The 16,596-nt window shown below is 41.3% G+C and overlaps 2 protein-coding genes across 2 annotated transcripts; one reads left to right on the top strand and one right to left on the bottom strand.

Annotated features, from left to right (window-relative positions):
• Positions 1-1,997: 1,997 nt before the first annotated feature.
• On the bottom strand, positions 1,998-6,198 carry LOC135465752 (nuclear envelope phosphatase-regulatory subunit 1-like). Its single transcript, XM_064743079.1, has 6 exons — positions 6,025-6,198; positions 5,217-5,288; positions 4,830-4,903; positions 4,442-4,551; positions 3,892-3,946; positions 1,998-3,500 (listed from the first exon to the last, which is right to left on the bottom strand). Exons 1-6 carry the CDS (start codon positions 6,047-6,049, stop codon positions 3,462-3,464), a joined length of 375 nt encoding a protein of 124 aa, XP_064599149.1. The 5' UTR covers positions 6,050-6,198; the 3' UTR covers positions 1,998-3,461.
• Positions 6,199-6,323: 125 nt separating this feature from the next.
• On the top strand, positions 6,324-16,139 carry LOC135465632 (proteasome subunit alpha type-7-like). Its single transcript, XM_064742913.1, has 6 exons — positions 6,324-6,461; positions 8,531-8,657; positions 11,073-11,197; positions 11,540-11,662; positions 12,722-12,904; positions 15,693-16,139. Exons 1-6 carry the CDS (start codon positions 6,357-6,359, stop codon positions 15,780-15,782), a joined length of 753 nt encoding a protein of 250 aa, XP_064598983.1. The 5' UTR covers positions 6,324-6,356; the 3' UTR covers positions 15,783-16,139.
• The last annotated feature ends 457 nt before the right edge of the window (positions 16,140-16,596 follow it).

Genomic DNA, 16,596 nt, shown 5'->3' with positions numbered 1-16,596 from the left:
CCTGAATCATTGTGCTGTGCTGGCAACCCAACAACTATGCCACAGACGAGAGGCTCCTGAATCATTGTGCTACGGTGGCATGCCAACAACTATGCCACAGACGAAAGACTCCTGAATCATTGTGCTACGCTGGCACGCCAACAACTATGCCACAGGAGAGAGGGTCCTGAATCATTGTGCTGCGCTGGCACGCCAACAACTATGCCACAGATGAGAGACTCCTGAATCATTGTGCTGTGCTGACATGTCAACAACTATGCCACAGGCGAGAGGCTCCTGAATAATTGTGCTGTGCTGGCACGCCAACAACTATGCCACAGGTGAGAGGCTAATGAATCATTGTGCTGTGCTGGCATGCCAACAACTATGCCACAGGCGCGAGGCTCCTGAATCATTGTGCTGCACTGGCACGCCAACAACTATGCCACAGGCGAGAGGCTCCTGAATCATTGTGCTGCACTGGCATGCCAACAACTATGCCACAGAAGAGAGACTCCTGAATCATTGTGCTGCGCTGGCACGTCAACAACTATGCCACAGGCGAGAGGCTCCTGAATCAGTGTGCTGCCAACAACTATGCCACAGACAAGAGGCTAATGAATCATTGTGCTGTGCTGGCATGCCAACAACTATGCCACAGGCGCGAGGCTCCTGAATCATTGTGCTGCACTGGCACGCCAACAACTATGCCATAGGCGAGAGGCTCCTGAATCATTGTGCTGCACTGGCATGCCAACAACTATGCCACAGAAGAGAGACTCCTGAATCATTGTGCTGCGCTGGCATGCCCACAGCTATCCCATAGGCGAGAGGCTCCTGAATCATTGTGCTACGCTGGCATGCAAACAATTATGCCACAGGCGAGAGGCTCCTGAATCATTGTGCTATGCTGGCATGCAAACAACTATGCCACAGGCGAGAGACTCCTGAATCATTGTGATGCGTTAGCACACTAGCAACTATGCCACAGGCGAGAGGCTCCTGAATCAGTGTGCTGCCAACAACTATGCCACAGACAAGAGGCTAATGAATCATTGTGCTGTGCTGGCATGCCAACAACTATGCCACAGACGAGAGACTCCTGAATCATTGTGCTACGGTGGCATGCCAACAACTATGCCACAGACGAGAGATTCCTGAATCATTGTGCTACGCTGGCATGCCAACAACTGTGCCACAAACGAGAGGCTCCTGAATCATTGTGCTACGCTGGCACGCCAACAGCTATGCCACAGACGAGAGACTCCTGAATCATTGTGCTACGCTGGCACGCCAACAACTATGCCACAGACGAGAGACTCCTGAATCATTGTGCTACGCTGGCACGCCAACAACTATGCCACAGACGAGAGACTCCTGAATCATTGTGCTACGCTGGCATGCCAACAACTATGCCACAGGCGAGAGGCTCCTGAATCATTGTGCTACGCTGGCATGTCAACAACTATGCCACAGACGAGAGACTCCTGAATCATTGTGCTGCGCTGGCACACTAGCAACTATGCCACAGACGAGAGACTCCTGAATCATTGTGCTGTGCTGACACACTTGCAACTATGCCACAGACGAGAGACTCCTGAATCATTGGCTGCGCTAGCACACTAGCAACTATGCCACAGTGGCCCCAACGTATTCTTGAGAATAGCATTAAGTATCAGTCAGTTGAATGAATCAGTGAAGGGACTTGTCCCACATACAACAAATTCTAGGCTTCTACAGTTGAGCATGTAACACAGAATTGAGTTGAGAACACCAGTTTTGAGAGTGTCTTCAGGGAATCTTGAGAAGACCGACGGTTGTCGGCAGTAACTCTGTTTTACAACATTGTTTTTCAAGGAAGTTTTCTTGTTTCTACTGATCACAACACATTTTGCTGACAAAAATAATATTTCCTTTCAGCGATGGCCTTTCTTTCCAGTTGCATACTCTTAAATGTACAACACAAAATAGGAACAGCAACCATATGTAAATATATATACATTTTGTTTTTTTCCCTTTATTCAACTTGCCTGTTGTTTTAAATGAAATTAAAATGTAAATGTCCATAGCTTTATACTCGATATGGTGCATACTTGGTGAATAAGAGATGAATGGCTGTCACTGGAGGATATCAAACAACAAGCATACAACTAAGTCATTAGTGTTGTTTCACCTCTCAAACTGCCAGGTGGTGCTAGAGTTCAGAATCAAAACAGCTGTTTGAAACAAATGCAGCAGTCCACCTTTGACTGGTGAGAAAAAGTGATTAATTTATGGGACTCCCTGTTAAATAATTCACTAAGGAGGGAGCGAGGCACAAAAGATACAGGTCGGAAGTGTCATTCATACTCGTTTTACATACATGTACAAACATTTTAATAACCCTAATTACACAAAAAATGTCCAGGGCTTTGGCTTCTTACAAGCAATTTCATTTTATCACTATGGTATAGCCCTAAATGTAGATATCAAATACTCAGGACATAGAGAAAATCGTGACAACGGTATTTTTAGTGTTAACACAACATGACTTTCACCCTCTCTTTTTACACTGACTTGACATCTAACACAAATACATGTACTGATGATGTTTTCGTTGTAGAACTTACATATGACACCATATTAAAATGTATGCTTAACTTATATGAAGGCTTAAAGCACTGTGCATGGACTCACCCAATCTCCAACTTACAGCATTGTACATGGATTCACCCAATCTCCAACTTACAGCATTGTACATGGACTCACCCAATCTCCAACTTACAGCATTGTACATGGACTCACCCAATCTCCAAACTTACAGCATTGTACATGGACTCACCCAATCTCCAACTTACAGCATTGTGCATGGACTCACCCAATCTCCAATTTACAGCACTGTACATGGACACACCCAATCTCCAAATTACAGCACTGTACATGGACTCACCCAACTTACAGCATTGTACATGGACTCACCCAATCTTCAACTCACTGATATATACATGGACACAGCACACACCATTACGCATTGCAACCTTGTTCAGCCAACAGTTATACCCCACAGCATATGGACATTTATCTTTTTTACCAAATACACATCAAATCAGTCAAATTCTATTATCCCTACTGATGCTGAAGACTTCAATAAAGAGGCTCATCCTTAGGATGAAAAACACATGCACACGTACTTCCGTTTTTTCTGTTGACCATATTATGTGCACGTGTGCAAGGAATTGGCTTCTTTTCTCTTTACACCTCTTTGCTCTCCTTCTGTATGTTAAATATAAATTACCAACAAAGTTGCCCTATTCAACCTCATTATTAACACCTACTACAGAATGCCAGTTAAGACCGGACATGTACCCAGTACCATATTAGACTTCATTTATGTTCTTTTTGATCACTGAAGCCCGATAGACTTCAATTCTCTGGTAAGTGAAGTCCACCGGTAAGGTGCTGTGACTGGTAGTATGGGCACCACTGGCTTCAGGGGATGTGTGTCATGTGGTTGGTCTCGGCTTTAATATCAACTTTCCCGTCTGAAATACATAAAACCACCAAAAAGATTTACTTATTTCATTGGTGTTTTACGCTGTACTCAAGAATATTTCACTTACACAAAAGTGGTCGGTATAGTTGTGAGCCTGATGGAATCCCACAACCATCCACAGGTTGCCGACAGACCATCAAAAATAAATGTCTGACAATTTAGGTTTCCTTTCACCACTATTCCTACTAACTAAGATTATGCCATCTGTTGTCTTTTCTTTGAAAAGAGAGAATACCATCAAATTCCAACTATATGTAAGCCTGCTATGTCCCCAGGGAGCAGACATCTCCAGTAACACACAGTCAGAAGATTTAATGTAGTATCTTTCTAATGGGCAAAACATGCACCTGATACTTAACACTGAGTTATTTGATACCTACCTCATCACATGACATGTTATAATCTGCCAAAACCTGGCGACACCTGGAAGCAATTCTGATACGTGATTAAGGACTGTCACAATTAACTGATGACAATTTATTTATTTGATTGGTGTTTTATGCCATACTCAAGAATATTTCACTTATACAACAGCGACCAGCATCATGGTGGGAGGAATCAGGGGAAACCAACGACCATCCCCACCAAACACAAAGGGAGACAACACTGCATTGGCACTTATCTCTAAATGGTAAAGAACCATTTTAAACCAGCCTGAATCTGGATAAAGATCTAAATTTATCCAGAATATTTTCTGCACAAGGCCTAAGGCCTAGCTATGCTTTTGTGCATCCAAATTTGTCCAGAATATTTTCTGCATAGTTCAGCAAAAGCATAACCTCCTTATTAATACAAAGTATAACCTCAAATATTTTACAAAGATTTGTAGCACACCTCATCATGCAGGTATAATTAACAAAACTGTCATATTCATAATCAAGTGTAAAGAAACATCTACAGATTAGTGAAAATGATCGAAGCAAAGGATACATTGATGAGGCAACAACTCGTTTGTGTATCCCACACAAAAATAATATGAGCAGGATCAAACAGCTGATGGCAAAGAAAGGATGGTTCATCAAGGACTGGAAGAATGTTACCTGTAAAAACAACATGTAGAGAACAGGTATCAGCCAAAATAAATGTTCCACTAGAAGTTAAGCACCCCAATATTTTTTTTCGTTAGCAAGAAAAAAAAAAAAAAAATTCCCTCCAACCTACACCATTTTTTTCTGACACAATCATGGATGCATGACATTCTACTTAAATACTTACAGGTACATTTAAAAAGTGCCACAGGCTTTAGACTTAGATACTTGCAGTTATGTCCTTCATAATTACATATTCATCAGCCTTTATACGCCATGGGATCTCTCACCTGTGACGTATCTGGGTCCCTCAGCCAGTTCCATGCTCCCGCAGCTGTACACACGGAGATGAAGATCAGGGTAACTGTCAGAAAACAAAGGGGGTCTAATCAGCAGACATCACAAACCATACAAGGCTGATTCAGACATGACATTCCAAGATTCAGGCCAATTTCCTTAACAGGGGCTGAACGGAAAGACCATTTTTAGTTCAAACTTACATGATTGAAGAACTGTCTTCTAGCATTTTCACTCACTACAGTATTCACAAACAATTAATATTACGGATTCAATATTTTCATACATACTCTGATAAAACTGTCATTTTATTGTTATTAGCCCTTCCAGTACACAGAAACTGGCTAAACTCAGGAGTTTGACACAATAAATGCTCATACTTCTCCACAGACGAGCAGCTGGTTGTAGCTTGTCAATCACCTCTGTCAATCGCCTCTCAAAGGCCTTCAGATCTGATGAAAGAAGCATAAATGCTAGAATAGGAAATTTTCCTCTCGTCATTAGTGTAGCTGCCCCCCCACCCCCCTTTCCTTAGTTCACCATATCAAAGGATCTACTACTATTCTTGGACTCGCTCATTGCGGCATTACTGACATTTGTTGTTAAAATTCTCAATTCAGATTCTCAACAGAGGTCAACATGATTAATGTACCAATTAAGGTCATTGGTTAGACTGCATCACACAGTGAGAACAGACCTTATGTTATGGCCTTATGATCTACTACTATTCTTGGACTCGCTCATTGCGACATTACTGACATTTGTTGTTAAAATCATTAAAACACTGAATATCAGACTCCTGCAATATCACACTATCCATCCAACTAGATTACCAAACTACTCACAGTTGAAATAAGATGGCCATGCGTTGAAACAGATATCTTTATATCAGCCGTCAACCAATATGTACGTTCCAGATCAATTCCCAAATTTTGGGAGGGGGGAATTTTTGTTCTGCTCATATTCTTAAGGGCATCTCACCCAAAAAGACCCAATCACTTGGGGACATCTTAATACTTGGGCGAACTCCTCATGCTTTGAATTGGCAACATTTAATAACTTCTAAGAATTAGCAAGCGGTGGCACAGGTAGGCATGTTAATACCAGCTGATAACATGACGGTGACTGACATTAGCTGCTGTACAGGTGTAGCATAATATAATAAATTGATATTTATGATAACCCGACCTTCAGATGTCTGTTCAAATGTCATCCCTCGGCCTTTCTTGTCAACGTGATGTTATCAGTGTTTGAGGAGGATATCGTACTTCACTGTGAACGCTGAATAAGTGACTGATTTTCACTCATGTAGAGCAATAAACATTTTCTTCCCCGATCGTCTGTTTCTCTTTCGGCTCTTCCTTAGATAATATGCTCTTCTGTACGAAAAGGTAGAAACAGTCTTTTTGATGTATCCTCAATTTTCATTGGAGGGCAATGAAGTGATATCCAATCAGCGACTTTGTATCACTGCCGCTTGTCAGTCGTGAAGTTAGCAAATTCTGCATCGCAAGAGAAGCATGGGTACCTCAAGATACGATCGCGCTATTACCGTTTTTTCACCTGATGGACATTTGTTCCAGGTGGAATATGCACAAGAAGCCGTCAAGAAAGGATCCACTGCGGTATGACAATTTTATAAACTACAAACATTACCTTAGGATAAATTTGAAAAGAGAGAAGAAATTGCTTTGTCACTTAACAACAACAACAACAGATGTTCCTGTGAAAAACTACTATGTCTTTGCCATTTGACCACCTTTAACATTTCTGCCTTTGACACTGAGACAAGAACAGTTTTTGTAGCATTTGCTGCGTTCACAATCCAAACCAGTAAAATGAGTAATACCTGTAACTGTCATCTTTACCTGTCGTGTATGACTAGACAAAGTGTTTGGTCAACTTAGCCCGAGACCTCGATCTAAGGGTGGCTTCTATAATATACTGAAACGCGGGGATCGCTTAGTGCGAGAGTTGTGTGGACCCCTTTCTGGTATAATGCTTATGAAGTGCTACCCTCTCTTTCAATTCTGTTAGATTCGTCCTGAATACACATATAGCACTGCCATTCTGAAAGCTAAAATATTTACTCACATTTTGTCTCGATCGCTACTTGCCTTTACATCACCATTCTCCTGTAAATCTTAGCTAAGGTCGAAAATAGGCTCGTATTTAGCAGGTTTGCTGCGCGCTGCCATGTTTTTAAAATCTGGTACAGCTGGGGGGCACATGTGCAGCAGTGGTTGACCTTTCCATGAAATTTGGATTGGAACCATTGGAAAAGAAAACCCCCCTCAAACTTAATTTGACATTTTGCACAAATTGTGGGGTCTGTCATTCTGCTCTACTACCTTTAGACAATTGCAAATTCGCACCTCTGTAGTAACGTGGGTTTCTGTTTGTCAGAAGTGACAACCAGCTGATCAAAGCATAGCGACGTGGTGAAAGGTCAACCACGCATGTGCGTCCAGCATCGACCCAATTTATTAGGTCACAGTGTTGACATGGCATGTGAGCACAAGTCACAACTGTAAATTATCTTGGATTTACCAGCCTTAAAGGCTACAGAATGTGGCAAAGATTGGCAGAGGAACAGAGAATGTCTTGGTGAACATAATTTATTGGAGTTTTGCCTGGTAAATGCATGTAATGGTTCATTTTGCACAGGTTTTTGTGGCATAGAATTTCTGTGTGCTAAGCTGTTCTTAGATACCACTGTTTTAACCTGGATGACCTCTGGGCTATGATCAGCACTGATGTTATGCTGATGTGAATCACCCATGTAGAACAGTAGGATTGTTTTCAGAATCCTTCTCTTGTCTTTTATTCTCATGGTATTTAAAGAAAAGAAAAAAGGTGTCATCATATTTCATTTGGCAAGATTATACTGCAAAATGGTGTCAATTATTTGATTGACTCAGAGAACATAACTGACGAATTGGGCAGTGTTAGCCAAGAAATCGGCAGTGAACTTTTCATATTTGGTAAGGTCTAGTTCAAGGCGAGAAGCTATCCATAGTAAAATGTGGATATGAGAACAGAGCCTTCCGCTGACTTGCTTGGTTTCTCGGTGTACCTCCAGAGCTCAAACTACAACTTATGGTATATGCACGAGCGCCCTAAAGAAAAGCTCAACACACAAAACTGGATAACAAGGCACTATAGATTGGAATACTTGAATGGCTTGGTGAATATTTTTACATGATGTCAGATTCTCAGCAGAGGTCAACATGACTGACATACCAATTAAGGTCATCGGATAGACTATCACACAGTGAGTAGCTGAGAACAGACCTTATGTTCAACTTTGACTGAGATTTTCTGTGGGAATATTCGATGATGTTCAGTGTCAGTGGTTGCAGATAGACTATGTATTATGTGTAAATTTAATATCACATTAGCAGCAGGCTTTGTCGATGGGGTACATACAATGTGTTAATCAGGTGCAAACGTCAAGGATGGCAGAGGTCTCCGCATAGACTTTGTCAGTAAATATAAGCCATCTTTAGAACGAATTTTGTTGGGCTAGTACAGTGTGTGTGAAAATTGAAAAGCAAAAGAAATGAAGGATGAAACTAAGTATGAATTCATCCGAGTGAATTCATCCGATCAATTGCCAAAATCACATGTATTGTTTGCCAATTTCATTCCTTCACATGTATCATTACATGTACCTAAGCCCTTCCATTTTTAGGTGGGTGTTCGAGGACAGGATATTGTTGTCCTAGGTGTGGAGAAGAAAGCTGTTGCTAAACTACAGGAAGACAGAACTGTGAGGAAAATTGCCCTCCTAGATGACCATGTCGCCATGGCTTTTGCAGGTACTGTACGCGTAGCATGCTTACCTGTAATGACCATTCATACACTCATGTACAGTTCGGTTGTCTCCCTTGCTTTTGTTTGCAGACGGGTGTTCTTTCTTCAGGGGTGCTGTAACAATTTTTTCATGAAATTTACACAGATGCTATTTTGTTGTTGTTTTTTTTTATTGGAGTTCTATGCTGTACTCAAGAAAATTAGATAATACCCAATTCCTCAACATTCTCACATCTGAAAGAGCAGCTTTCAGTGTAATTTATGTACATTTTTAAGTTGATTTTGGAGACAAAACCACATTCAGTGGCTGGACAGACCAAGTTCATGGCTTTACAAATAGTGTCATTTTACCAGTCTACACGGAATAATACCTTCAGAATATACTTGAATAAACACCGTGCAAACCTGCGAAGAGGTTGAAGAATTACAGTTGGTACCAATTACCAAGCAGGTAGGGACATTGTTGACGTAGTTTTATCATGCTTGTGTCTGTTATGACCATTTATGAAGTTTTATGAGGTTTGTAATGTTTTCGTGTAAAGCTGTGAGTGTGTTTCTACGGACATGCGATAGCATGTGCACTAGTTCATGCAGTTGTTCATGCAGTTGCGCTTGCGTTAGTTCATGCAAAAATAAGGCTTGAATTATATTGAATGGAAACAACGATTGTTAACATATAGAAATGCTAATTTAAAATTTGTCTAGGTTCCCGTTGCGGGCTTCAGGGTACGGCATGCTATGGACAGCGACCTGTAGGCGAGATGTGAACTGAGCTGGAGGGCCGCCTTGTAGACGCATGGCCATTGCAGGGCTAAGTCTAACTTGTGCTCCCTACAGCTCGTGCCACAGGCTGCTGCATCAAACAAGCAAGAAGCTAAACAACTTCTGGAAGAAAGGAAGAAAATCTGGACGTCTTTTTTTTTTGCTTGGCTTTTTGGGGAGATATCATAAGGCTCAATGCTAGCAGTGAACAAAATGAAAAACACTTTGTACGTAATGACTTATTCATAAGCTTTCGGAAGAGACTTCTCCCATCATTAGGTTTAGTGGCAAATTGCAAAGTGGCAATAATGTGACATTTTATTTACATGTATACAGGTTGGAAATGACAAAAATTACATAAAAGCTTGCAACTGAGCTTAGGTCACTTGAGTGAAACCTTTATACAGCTATCTCAGTTGCAATTCGCATGCAACTGTTCCTAAAAGCAGTGTGTTAATGCAGTAAACATGGATGATGCAGTGATGGATTCTAACACCAGTTCACTAATGTCCCACAGTATTCTGTTTATACCTTATTCTCTCATTAACTCTCATTAACTCTCATTAATCATGTTAATGATCATTACTACATAAGCTGGACTGGCTTGCTGTCATCCTTAAAATACTATTGTAGCTGAAATGTTTGGAAATCACCATGGCCGGAAAGTTTTGCATTTTCACTTGCCACTAACCCGTACCACGACAATAAACATCAAAGAACACTAACATTTGCCATACTGACTGACTTTCCAGCTTGCTTGACAACGCTTACGCAAAGAAATCAACACATATTTTTATGAATCCGCATGACTACAGCTCAGTTGCATACTTTTATGTGTTTTTTGTCACTTCCAAGCCTTGTATATACCATGACACATTTTTGCCACTACACCTGATGATGGGAGAAGTCTCTTCCAAAAACTTCTGAATAAGTCATTATGTACAAAATGATTTTTGGCGTATTGTTCAACACTAGCATTGTGAAACCTATCCATACTCGAATCTTCTCAAGAATTATAAGGCTTGTCCTTGGGCCTTTTCTCGTAGAAGTTATGGCTGAGTTAGCAAGTCTCATACATCAACATTCAAGTTCCCCATAATCTGAGGGTGTTTCTGACGAGATCTGGTCCATATTTTGTAAATTTGTGCCATTTTCAGGCTATGTATATTTACAGTGTCCTGTGTTGTGTTAGTGCAGTCACAAGCCACACCTGAGCATGGGATATTCTCAGAATTATCTGTAGAAGTATAGTGATTGTTTCCTGTGGTCTGGGCTGTACACATAGAGAAGCCTCACATGTCTTCAGGGAATGTACTGCTGTGACGTCACAAGGTCCGAGGTGGCTCAATCATAGCGGAGTAGATTTTCTGATGTTCGATGACCATTTTTCTGATGTTTTTCTTCCATTTTAAACAATCAGAATGGATTCGGGGACACCAAATTATCCATCTGCCGTGTAGAAGGCCCAGTGCTGGTGATCTGCTGTAACCAGTGCTCCAAGTCTTTGGAAACACTCCAGCCTATTTATGAACATGTAATTTCCATTCTCTGAAAACTACCACATGATGAGCAAGTTACAAAAGCAATGTTATGTGTGTGGAAACACAGCATATTCAATGTGCTTTGATTCTTAGATGTGAAATTATTATGTTTTCCAGGTCTTACAGCAGATGCTAGAATTCTAATAAATCGAGCGCGAATAGAATGTCAAAGTCATAAGTTAACAGTGGAGGATCCTGTTACCCTGGAGTACATAACAAGATATATTGCCCAATTAAAACAGGTAAATGTGCTGACTTTATTATTAACAGGTGTATATTTATGCTGAAAAATAGTTATAATTTGAGATATTTCAGTGAAATTCTCTTCATTTTCAGAGGATACTTTTCTACACTATTCATCATCGGAATAAGACATTGTTAACAATTGCAGTGGAAAAGTTCCCATGCTATAAACACAGCTTGAGATTTAGATTTTTAGCTGAAGAATTCTTCAACAGTCTGGGATTTGTGTTTTAAAGTTTTGCAGTTAGCAAAATCTGTTTGTCAAAGACAAGAGTATTGTGAAGTTTGTTGACCAGGTATATATGAGTGGTCGCCATGGTAATGGGATGTTGTGTTGACAGAAATACACACAGAGTAATGGTCGACGCCCGTTTGGCTTGTCAGCGTTGTTGGTAGGATTTGACTACGACGGCACTCCCCACCTCTACCAGACAGATCCTTCAGGCACCTATCATGAGTGGAAGGTAAGCACTGAAATGGAGTGTAGGTTTTATGACAGTAAACAGCAAAAGTGAATTAACGCACCATCATTTAGATGTACACATACACAAGATGTGCTGAGTGTGTTAAAGGAGTTTTCTAATTTGTGGAGTTACGCCCCCTTAATGTTTCAGGGATTGCATGCTGAATTCATACAGCTGAGCTTCTTTTCAGTATCAGTATCTTAGAGCGTTTAACACGTGGATGTGATAATTTTGTGTTTTCAGTGTGAACAATACTTAAAATGAAAACTACATTGTTCAGTATAAGAAAGACACACTTGTTGTCCATTATATACAGGACAGCTCCGATTTCATTTATCTATAATTACCAGTTTTGGTGTTGATTCAAATTTGACCTGATGATCATTCATATTTCTAGCATGAGACATTAAGTGAGTACACAATTTTCAGATCTCTTATGCAAGGTTTAATGTATTGTTGCAAACATCTTTTCAGAAGATATCTGTGATTTCATAGCTGTTAGTGCAACATCATGACTCAGAAACCTCTCACCCTTACAGTCCAGCTCATGCTGACTTCCTCTCGGGACATAGGTGGGAAGATTTGTCAGCAACCTGCGGATGGTCGTGGGTGTGGCCCGGCCTTTGCCCAGTTCCCTCCAACCATAATGCTGGCTATCATATTATTGAAATATTCTTTAACGGCGTAAAACACCGATCAAATAAATAAATAAGTCATAGCAATTATAATGATGTCATGTGTAAAATGCTATTGTATAAATGGTGAAAAAGACTGACACTTGCCTCATTACTAACAAGAAATTCACATGTTTGTGTGTGGGCAACAGTGACTGAACTAGCTTGGAATTGCTAATAGTTTTGTTATAGATACAGAATTCAACATACATGTACAATCTGATTTTAATTATTAAAATGGATGTATATTTTATCAGCTGCTGGTCTAAATGGAATGCTATTTCGTATAAATGTGTTATTTTGAAATAATGAAAGTTCCCACAAAAATGAAAATTCAAATTACAAATCTCAATTTAATTTAGTTTTGATTTCTGCTTTTTGACAGGCCAATGCTATTGGACGTAGTGCTAAGACGGTCAGAGAGTACCTGGAGAAACATTACACTGATGAAATCAAGACCAATGTAGAAGAGTGTATTAAACTAGCCCTGAAGGCTCTGCTAGAGGTAGTCCAGTCTGGCGGCAAGAACATGGAGTTAGCCATCATGAGGAGAAATGAACCTCTCAAGGTAAACTTTCTCAAGGATGCTCTCTGTTTGAATCCACATTAGTGTGGAACCAGATTGCAGTATTCTTGTGTCAGCTGACATATATGTGTAAGTGCAAGAAGAGTACAGAGGGTGCTTTTTTTCAATATCATTCTTGTTGCACCCTGTTCTGACAGCCCAAAAATGAGGCGTAAAAATCTTGTTTGGGAACAGTTATATGTTAAATTTCAGCATCTCAAGATCTCTTTCTGTTGTGGGATCGTGAGAACAGTGATTCAACCACGCCCTCTGAGTTTATCTTGTCACCTTTCTGTATAAAGACGTCTTGCAGTTTCTCCAGCTCTCAGTGTTTTAGTCATCATATGCTTCATGAGACGAAAATCAGAACTGATGTACACCAACTGGTCACAGTTTGGTAATTATTCGTCTTCAGTAAAAGGGCATGAGCTGATCAAGGGAGGTTACTCTTGTCACACTCACCAACAAACCTTGGGAAGTAAAACGGCTTTTCGCTAAAGCCGTGAAGCCATTCATCCAGCATTGGTCCGGGAACAGAAATAAAAATTCTTTATTTGCATCTAACAGTGAATGGTGAATATAACAGTACATTGGCAGTGCTCGGGTGTTTCCTGAAGATACAGGTTGTATTATTGTACAGAATTATGTAAAGAGTAGAATGGTGTGTGAAGTACTGGGGGATGATTGTTTGGCCTCTGGCAGCAGAATGGTGTGAGAAGTACTAGGGGATGATTGTTTGGTCTCTGGCAGCAGAATGGTGTATGAAGTACTGGGGGATGATTGTTTGGCCTCTGGCAGTAGAATGGTGTGAGAAGTACTGGGGGATGATTGTTTGGTCTCTGGCAGTAGAATGGTGTGAGAAGTACTGGGGGATGATTGTTTGGTCTCTGGCAGCAGAATGGTGTGTGAAGTACTGGGGGATGATTGTTTGGTCTCTGGCAGTACTAGTAGAATGGTGTGAGAAGTACTGGGGGATGATTGTTTGGTCTCTGGCAGTAGAATGGTGTGTGAAGTACTGGGGGATGATTGTTTGGTCTGTGGCAGCAGAATGGTGTGAAAAGTACTGGGGGATGATTGTTTGGTCTGTGGCAGTAGAATGGTGTGAGAAGTACTGGGGGATGATTGTTTGGTCTCTGGCAGTAGAATGGTGTGAGAAGTACTGGGGGATGATTGTTTGGTATCTGGCAGTAGAATGGTGTGAGAAGTACTGGGGGATGATTGTTTGGTCTCTGGCAGCAGAATGGTGTGTGAAGTACTGGGGGATGATTGTTTGGTCTCTGGCAGTACTAGTAGAATGGTGTGAGAAGTACTGGGGGATGATTGTTTGGTCTCTGGCAGTAGAATGGTGTGAGAAGTACTGGGGGATGATTGTTTGGTCTCTGGCAGTAGAATGGTGTGAGAAGTACTGGGGGATGATTGTTTGGTCTCTGGCAGTAGAATGGTTTGTGAAGTACTGGGGGATGATTGTTTGGTCTTTGGCAGCAGAATGGTGTGAGAAGTACTGGGCGATGATTGTTTGGTCTGTGGCAGCAGAATGGTGTGAGAAGTACTGGGGGATGATTGTGTGGTCTGTGGCAGCAGAATGGTGTGTGAAGTACTGGGGGATGATTGTTTGGTCTCTGGCAGTAGAATGGTGTGTGAAGTACTGGGGGATGATTGTTTGGTCTGTGGCAGTAGGATGGTGTGTGAAGTACTGGGCGATGATTGGTCTGTGACAGCAGAATGGTGTGAGAAGTACTGGGGGACGATTGTTTGGTCTGTGGCAGCAGAATGGTGTGTGAAGTACTGGGGGATGATTGTTTGGTCTCTGGCAGTAGAATGGTGTGTGAAGTACTGGGGGATGATTGTTTGGTCTGTGGCAGTAGGATGGTGTGTGAAGTACTGGGCGATGATTGGTCTGTGACAGCAGAATGGTGTGAGAAGTACTGGGGGACGATTGTTTGGTCTCTGGCAGCAGAATGGTGTGTGAAGTACTGGGCGATGATTGCTCTGGCAGCAGAATGGTGTGTGAAGTACTGGGCGATGATTGTTTGGTCTGTGGCAGTAGAATGGTGTGAGAAGTACTGGGGGATGATTGTTTGGTCTCTGGCAGTAGAATGGTGTGAGAAGTACTGGGGGATGATTGTTTGGTCTGTGGCAGCAGAATGGTGTGAGAAGTACTGGGCGATGATTGTTTGGTCTGTGGCAGCAGAATGGTGTGAGAAGTACTGGGGGATGATTGTTTGGTCTGTGGCAGTAGAATGGTGTGAGAAGTACTGGGGGATGATTGTTTGGTCTCTGGCAGTAGAATGGTGTGAGAAGTACTGGGGGATGATTGTGTGGTCTCTGGCAGTAGAATGGTGTGAGAAGTACTGGGGGATGATTGTTTGGTCTGTGGCAGTAGATTGGTGTGAGAAGTACGGGGGGATGATTGTTTGGTCTCTGGCAGCAGAATGGTGTGAGAAGTACTGGGCGATGATTGTTTGGTCTCTGGCAGACATTGCCAGGTTATCAACAAACAAGTACATGTTTCTTGGTATACATGTAGCCTCATATCTTTACTGTTAAATTTTTTGATTGGTGGTTAGCACCATAGTCAAGAACTCTCCAAAAATGTTAAGGGTTATAGGTGGAGGATCCCTACAACCCTACCCTGAGCTCTTCAGCACCTGATTCACCACCACATCTTAACTATACACCAAACCTGAATTTGAGCATGGGACTGGTCAGGAACTCATTGACTGCTCTGGGGATAGTTGTTGAATACTGGTATCCAAATATTTCCGTTACATAATCTTTGGTGTTTTTGTAGATGATGGAACCTGATGAGATCGAGAAGTTCATCGCCATTATTGAGAAAGAGAAGGAAGAGGAGGCTGAGAAGAAGAAGCAGAAGAAATGATAACATTGTATTGGTAGTCCATGAAGGACAGGGTTAGATTATGTACTGTACAGCGCAGTGATCTGTCAGTTGTCCTGTATCAGTACTGGTACAGGTCTGACTAGGCCGTAGGATGACGTGGTCCAGTGATTGTGTACATCAGATTTTCATGGATGGTTTTCATGCTTTTGTTATCACTCATGAAGCGGACCATCACGTCAGCCATCATCACTATAAAGACAGCATCATCCTTGTTTGTCCTCTCACATTCTGTATTTAATAAACATGAACAGTTTAGACAAAATAATGGCCATTTTGGACTTTTTCAGTGTATAGAATAAGTACATGGTACATGTAAATGGTTTGACTACAATAAATCATAGATAAATCTTGAGTTTGGACACTTATGTCCAAAATTTATGGCGGTTCTAGGAGTTTTGTAGATTTTGTTTCAGAATGGTTTATTGTGTCAAATACACCTGAACACATTGTGTTACGGGTACAAGCGTTGGGCTGTGTCGTCCATGTTCAACAAAATTATGGTCATTTTTGTTCTTTTGTGGACTTTTACCAGTTTGAGCCATCAGAATAATACATGTAGCTGTGTTAGAGGACATCAAAATAACAATGTAAAAGATTCAGCTACCAGGATTATCATATAGAACAGGGCAATTCAACACTTCATCCACAAGTAAGTTCATGACCCGCTGCTGTTTGAATTTATTTGATTGGTGTTTTACGAGGTATGCTTAAGAATGCTCAATATCACAAATTGAAAAGGTTGTTCACACACACATCCAGCTTCAAAAGGCAGACAACCATTGGTGTTCAAGCC

Source organism: Liolophura sinensis, chromosome 5, assembly GCF_032854445.1.
Source record: "Liolophura sinensis isolate JHLJ2023 chromosome 5, CUHK_Ljap_v2, whole genome shotgun sequence".
NCBI classification, from domain to species: Eukaryota; Metazoa; Mollusca; class Polyplacophora; order Chitonida; family Chitonidae; genus Liolophura; species Liolophura sinensis.
The sequence above is the reverse complement of the archived record's forward strand: the minus strand, read 5'-3'. Positions and strand labels throughout refer to the sequence as shown.

What these genes read in the sequence shown, in the direction of transcription:
- LOC135465752 (XM_064743079.1), bottom strand. Translation starts at nt 6,049, where the DNA reads ATGACATTTGAACAGACATCTGAAG. An exon ending in GGGACCCAGATACGTCACAG is followed by an intron (nt 4,552 to 4,829) that starts GTGAGAGATCCC and finishes TTGTTTTTACAG; the next exon opens with GTAACATTCTTCCAGTCCTT. An exon ending in ATAACATGTCATGTGATGAG is followed by an intron (nt 3,501 to 3,891) that starts GTAGGTATCAAA and finishes TATGTATTTCAG; the next exon opens with ACGGGAAAGTTGATATTAAA.
- LOC135465632 (XM_064742913.1), top strand. Translation starts at nt 6,357, where the DNA reads ATGGGTACCTCAAGATACGATCGCGCTATTACCGTTTTTTCACCTGAT. An exon ending in TGTCGCCATGGCTTTTGCAG is followed by an intron (nt 8,658 to 11,072) that starts GTACTGTACGCG and finishes TATGTTTTCCAG; the next exon opens with GTCTTACAGCAGATGCTAGA. An exon ending in ATATTGCCCAATTAAAACAG is followed by an intron (nt 11,198 to 11,539) that starts GTAAATGTGCTG and finishes TTGTGTTGACAG; the next exon opens with AAATACACACAGAGTAATGG.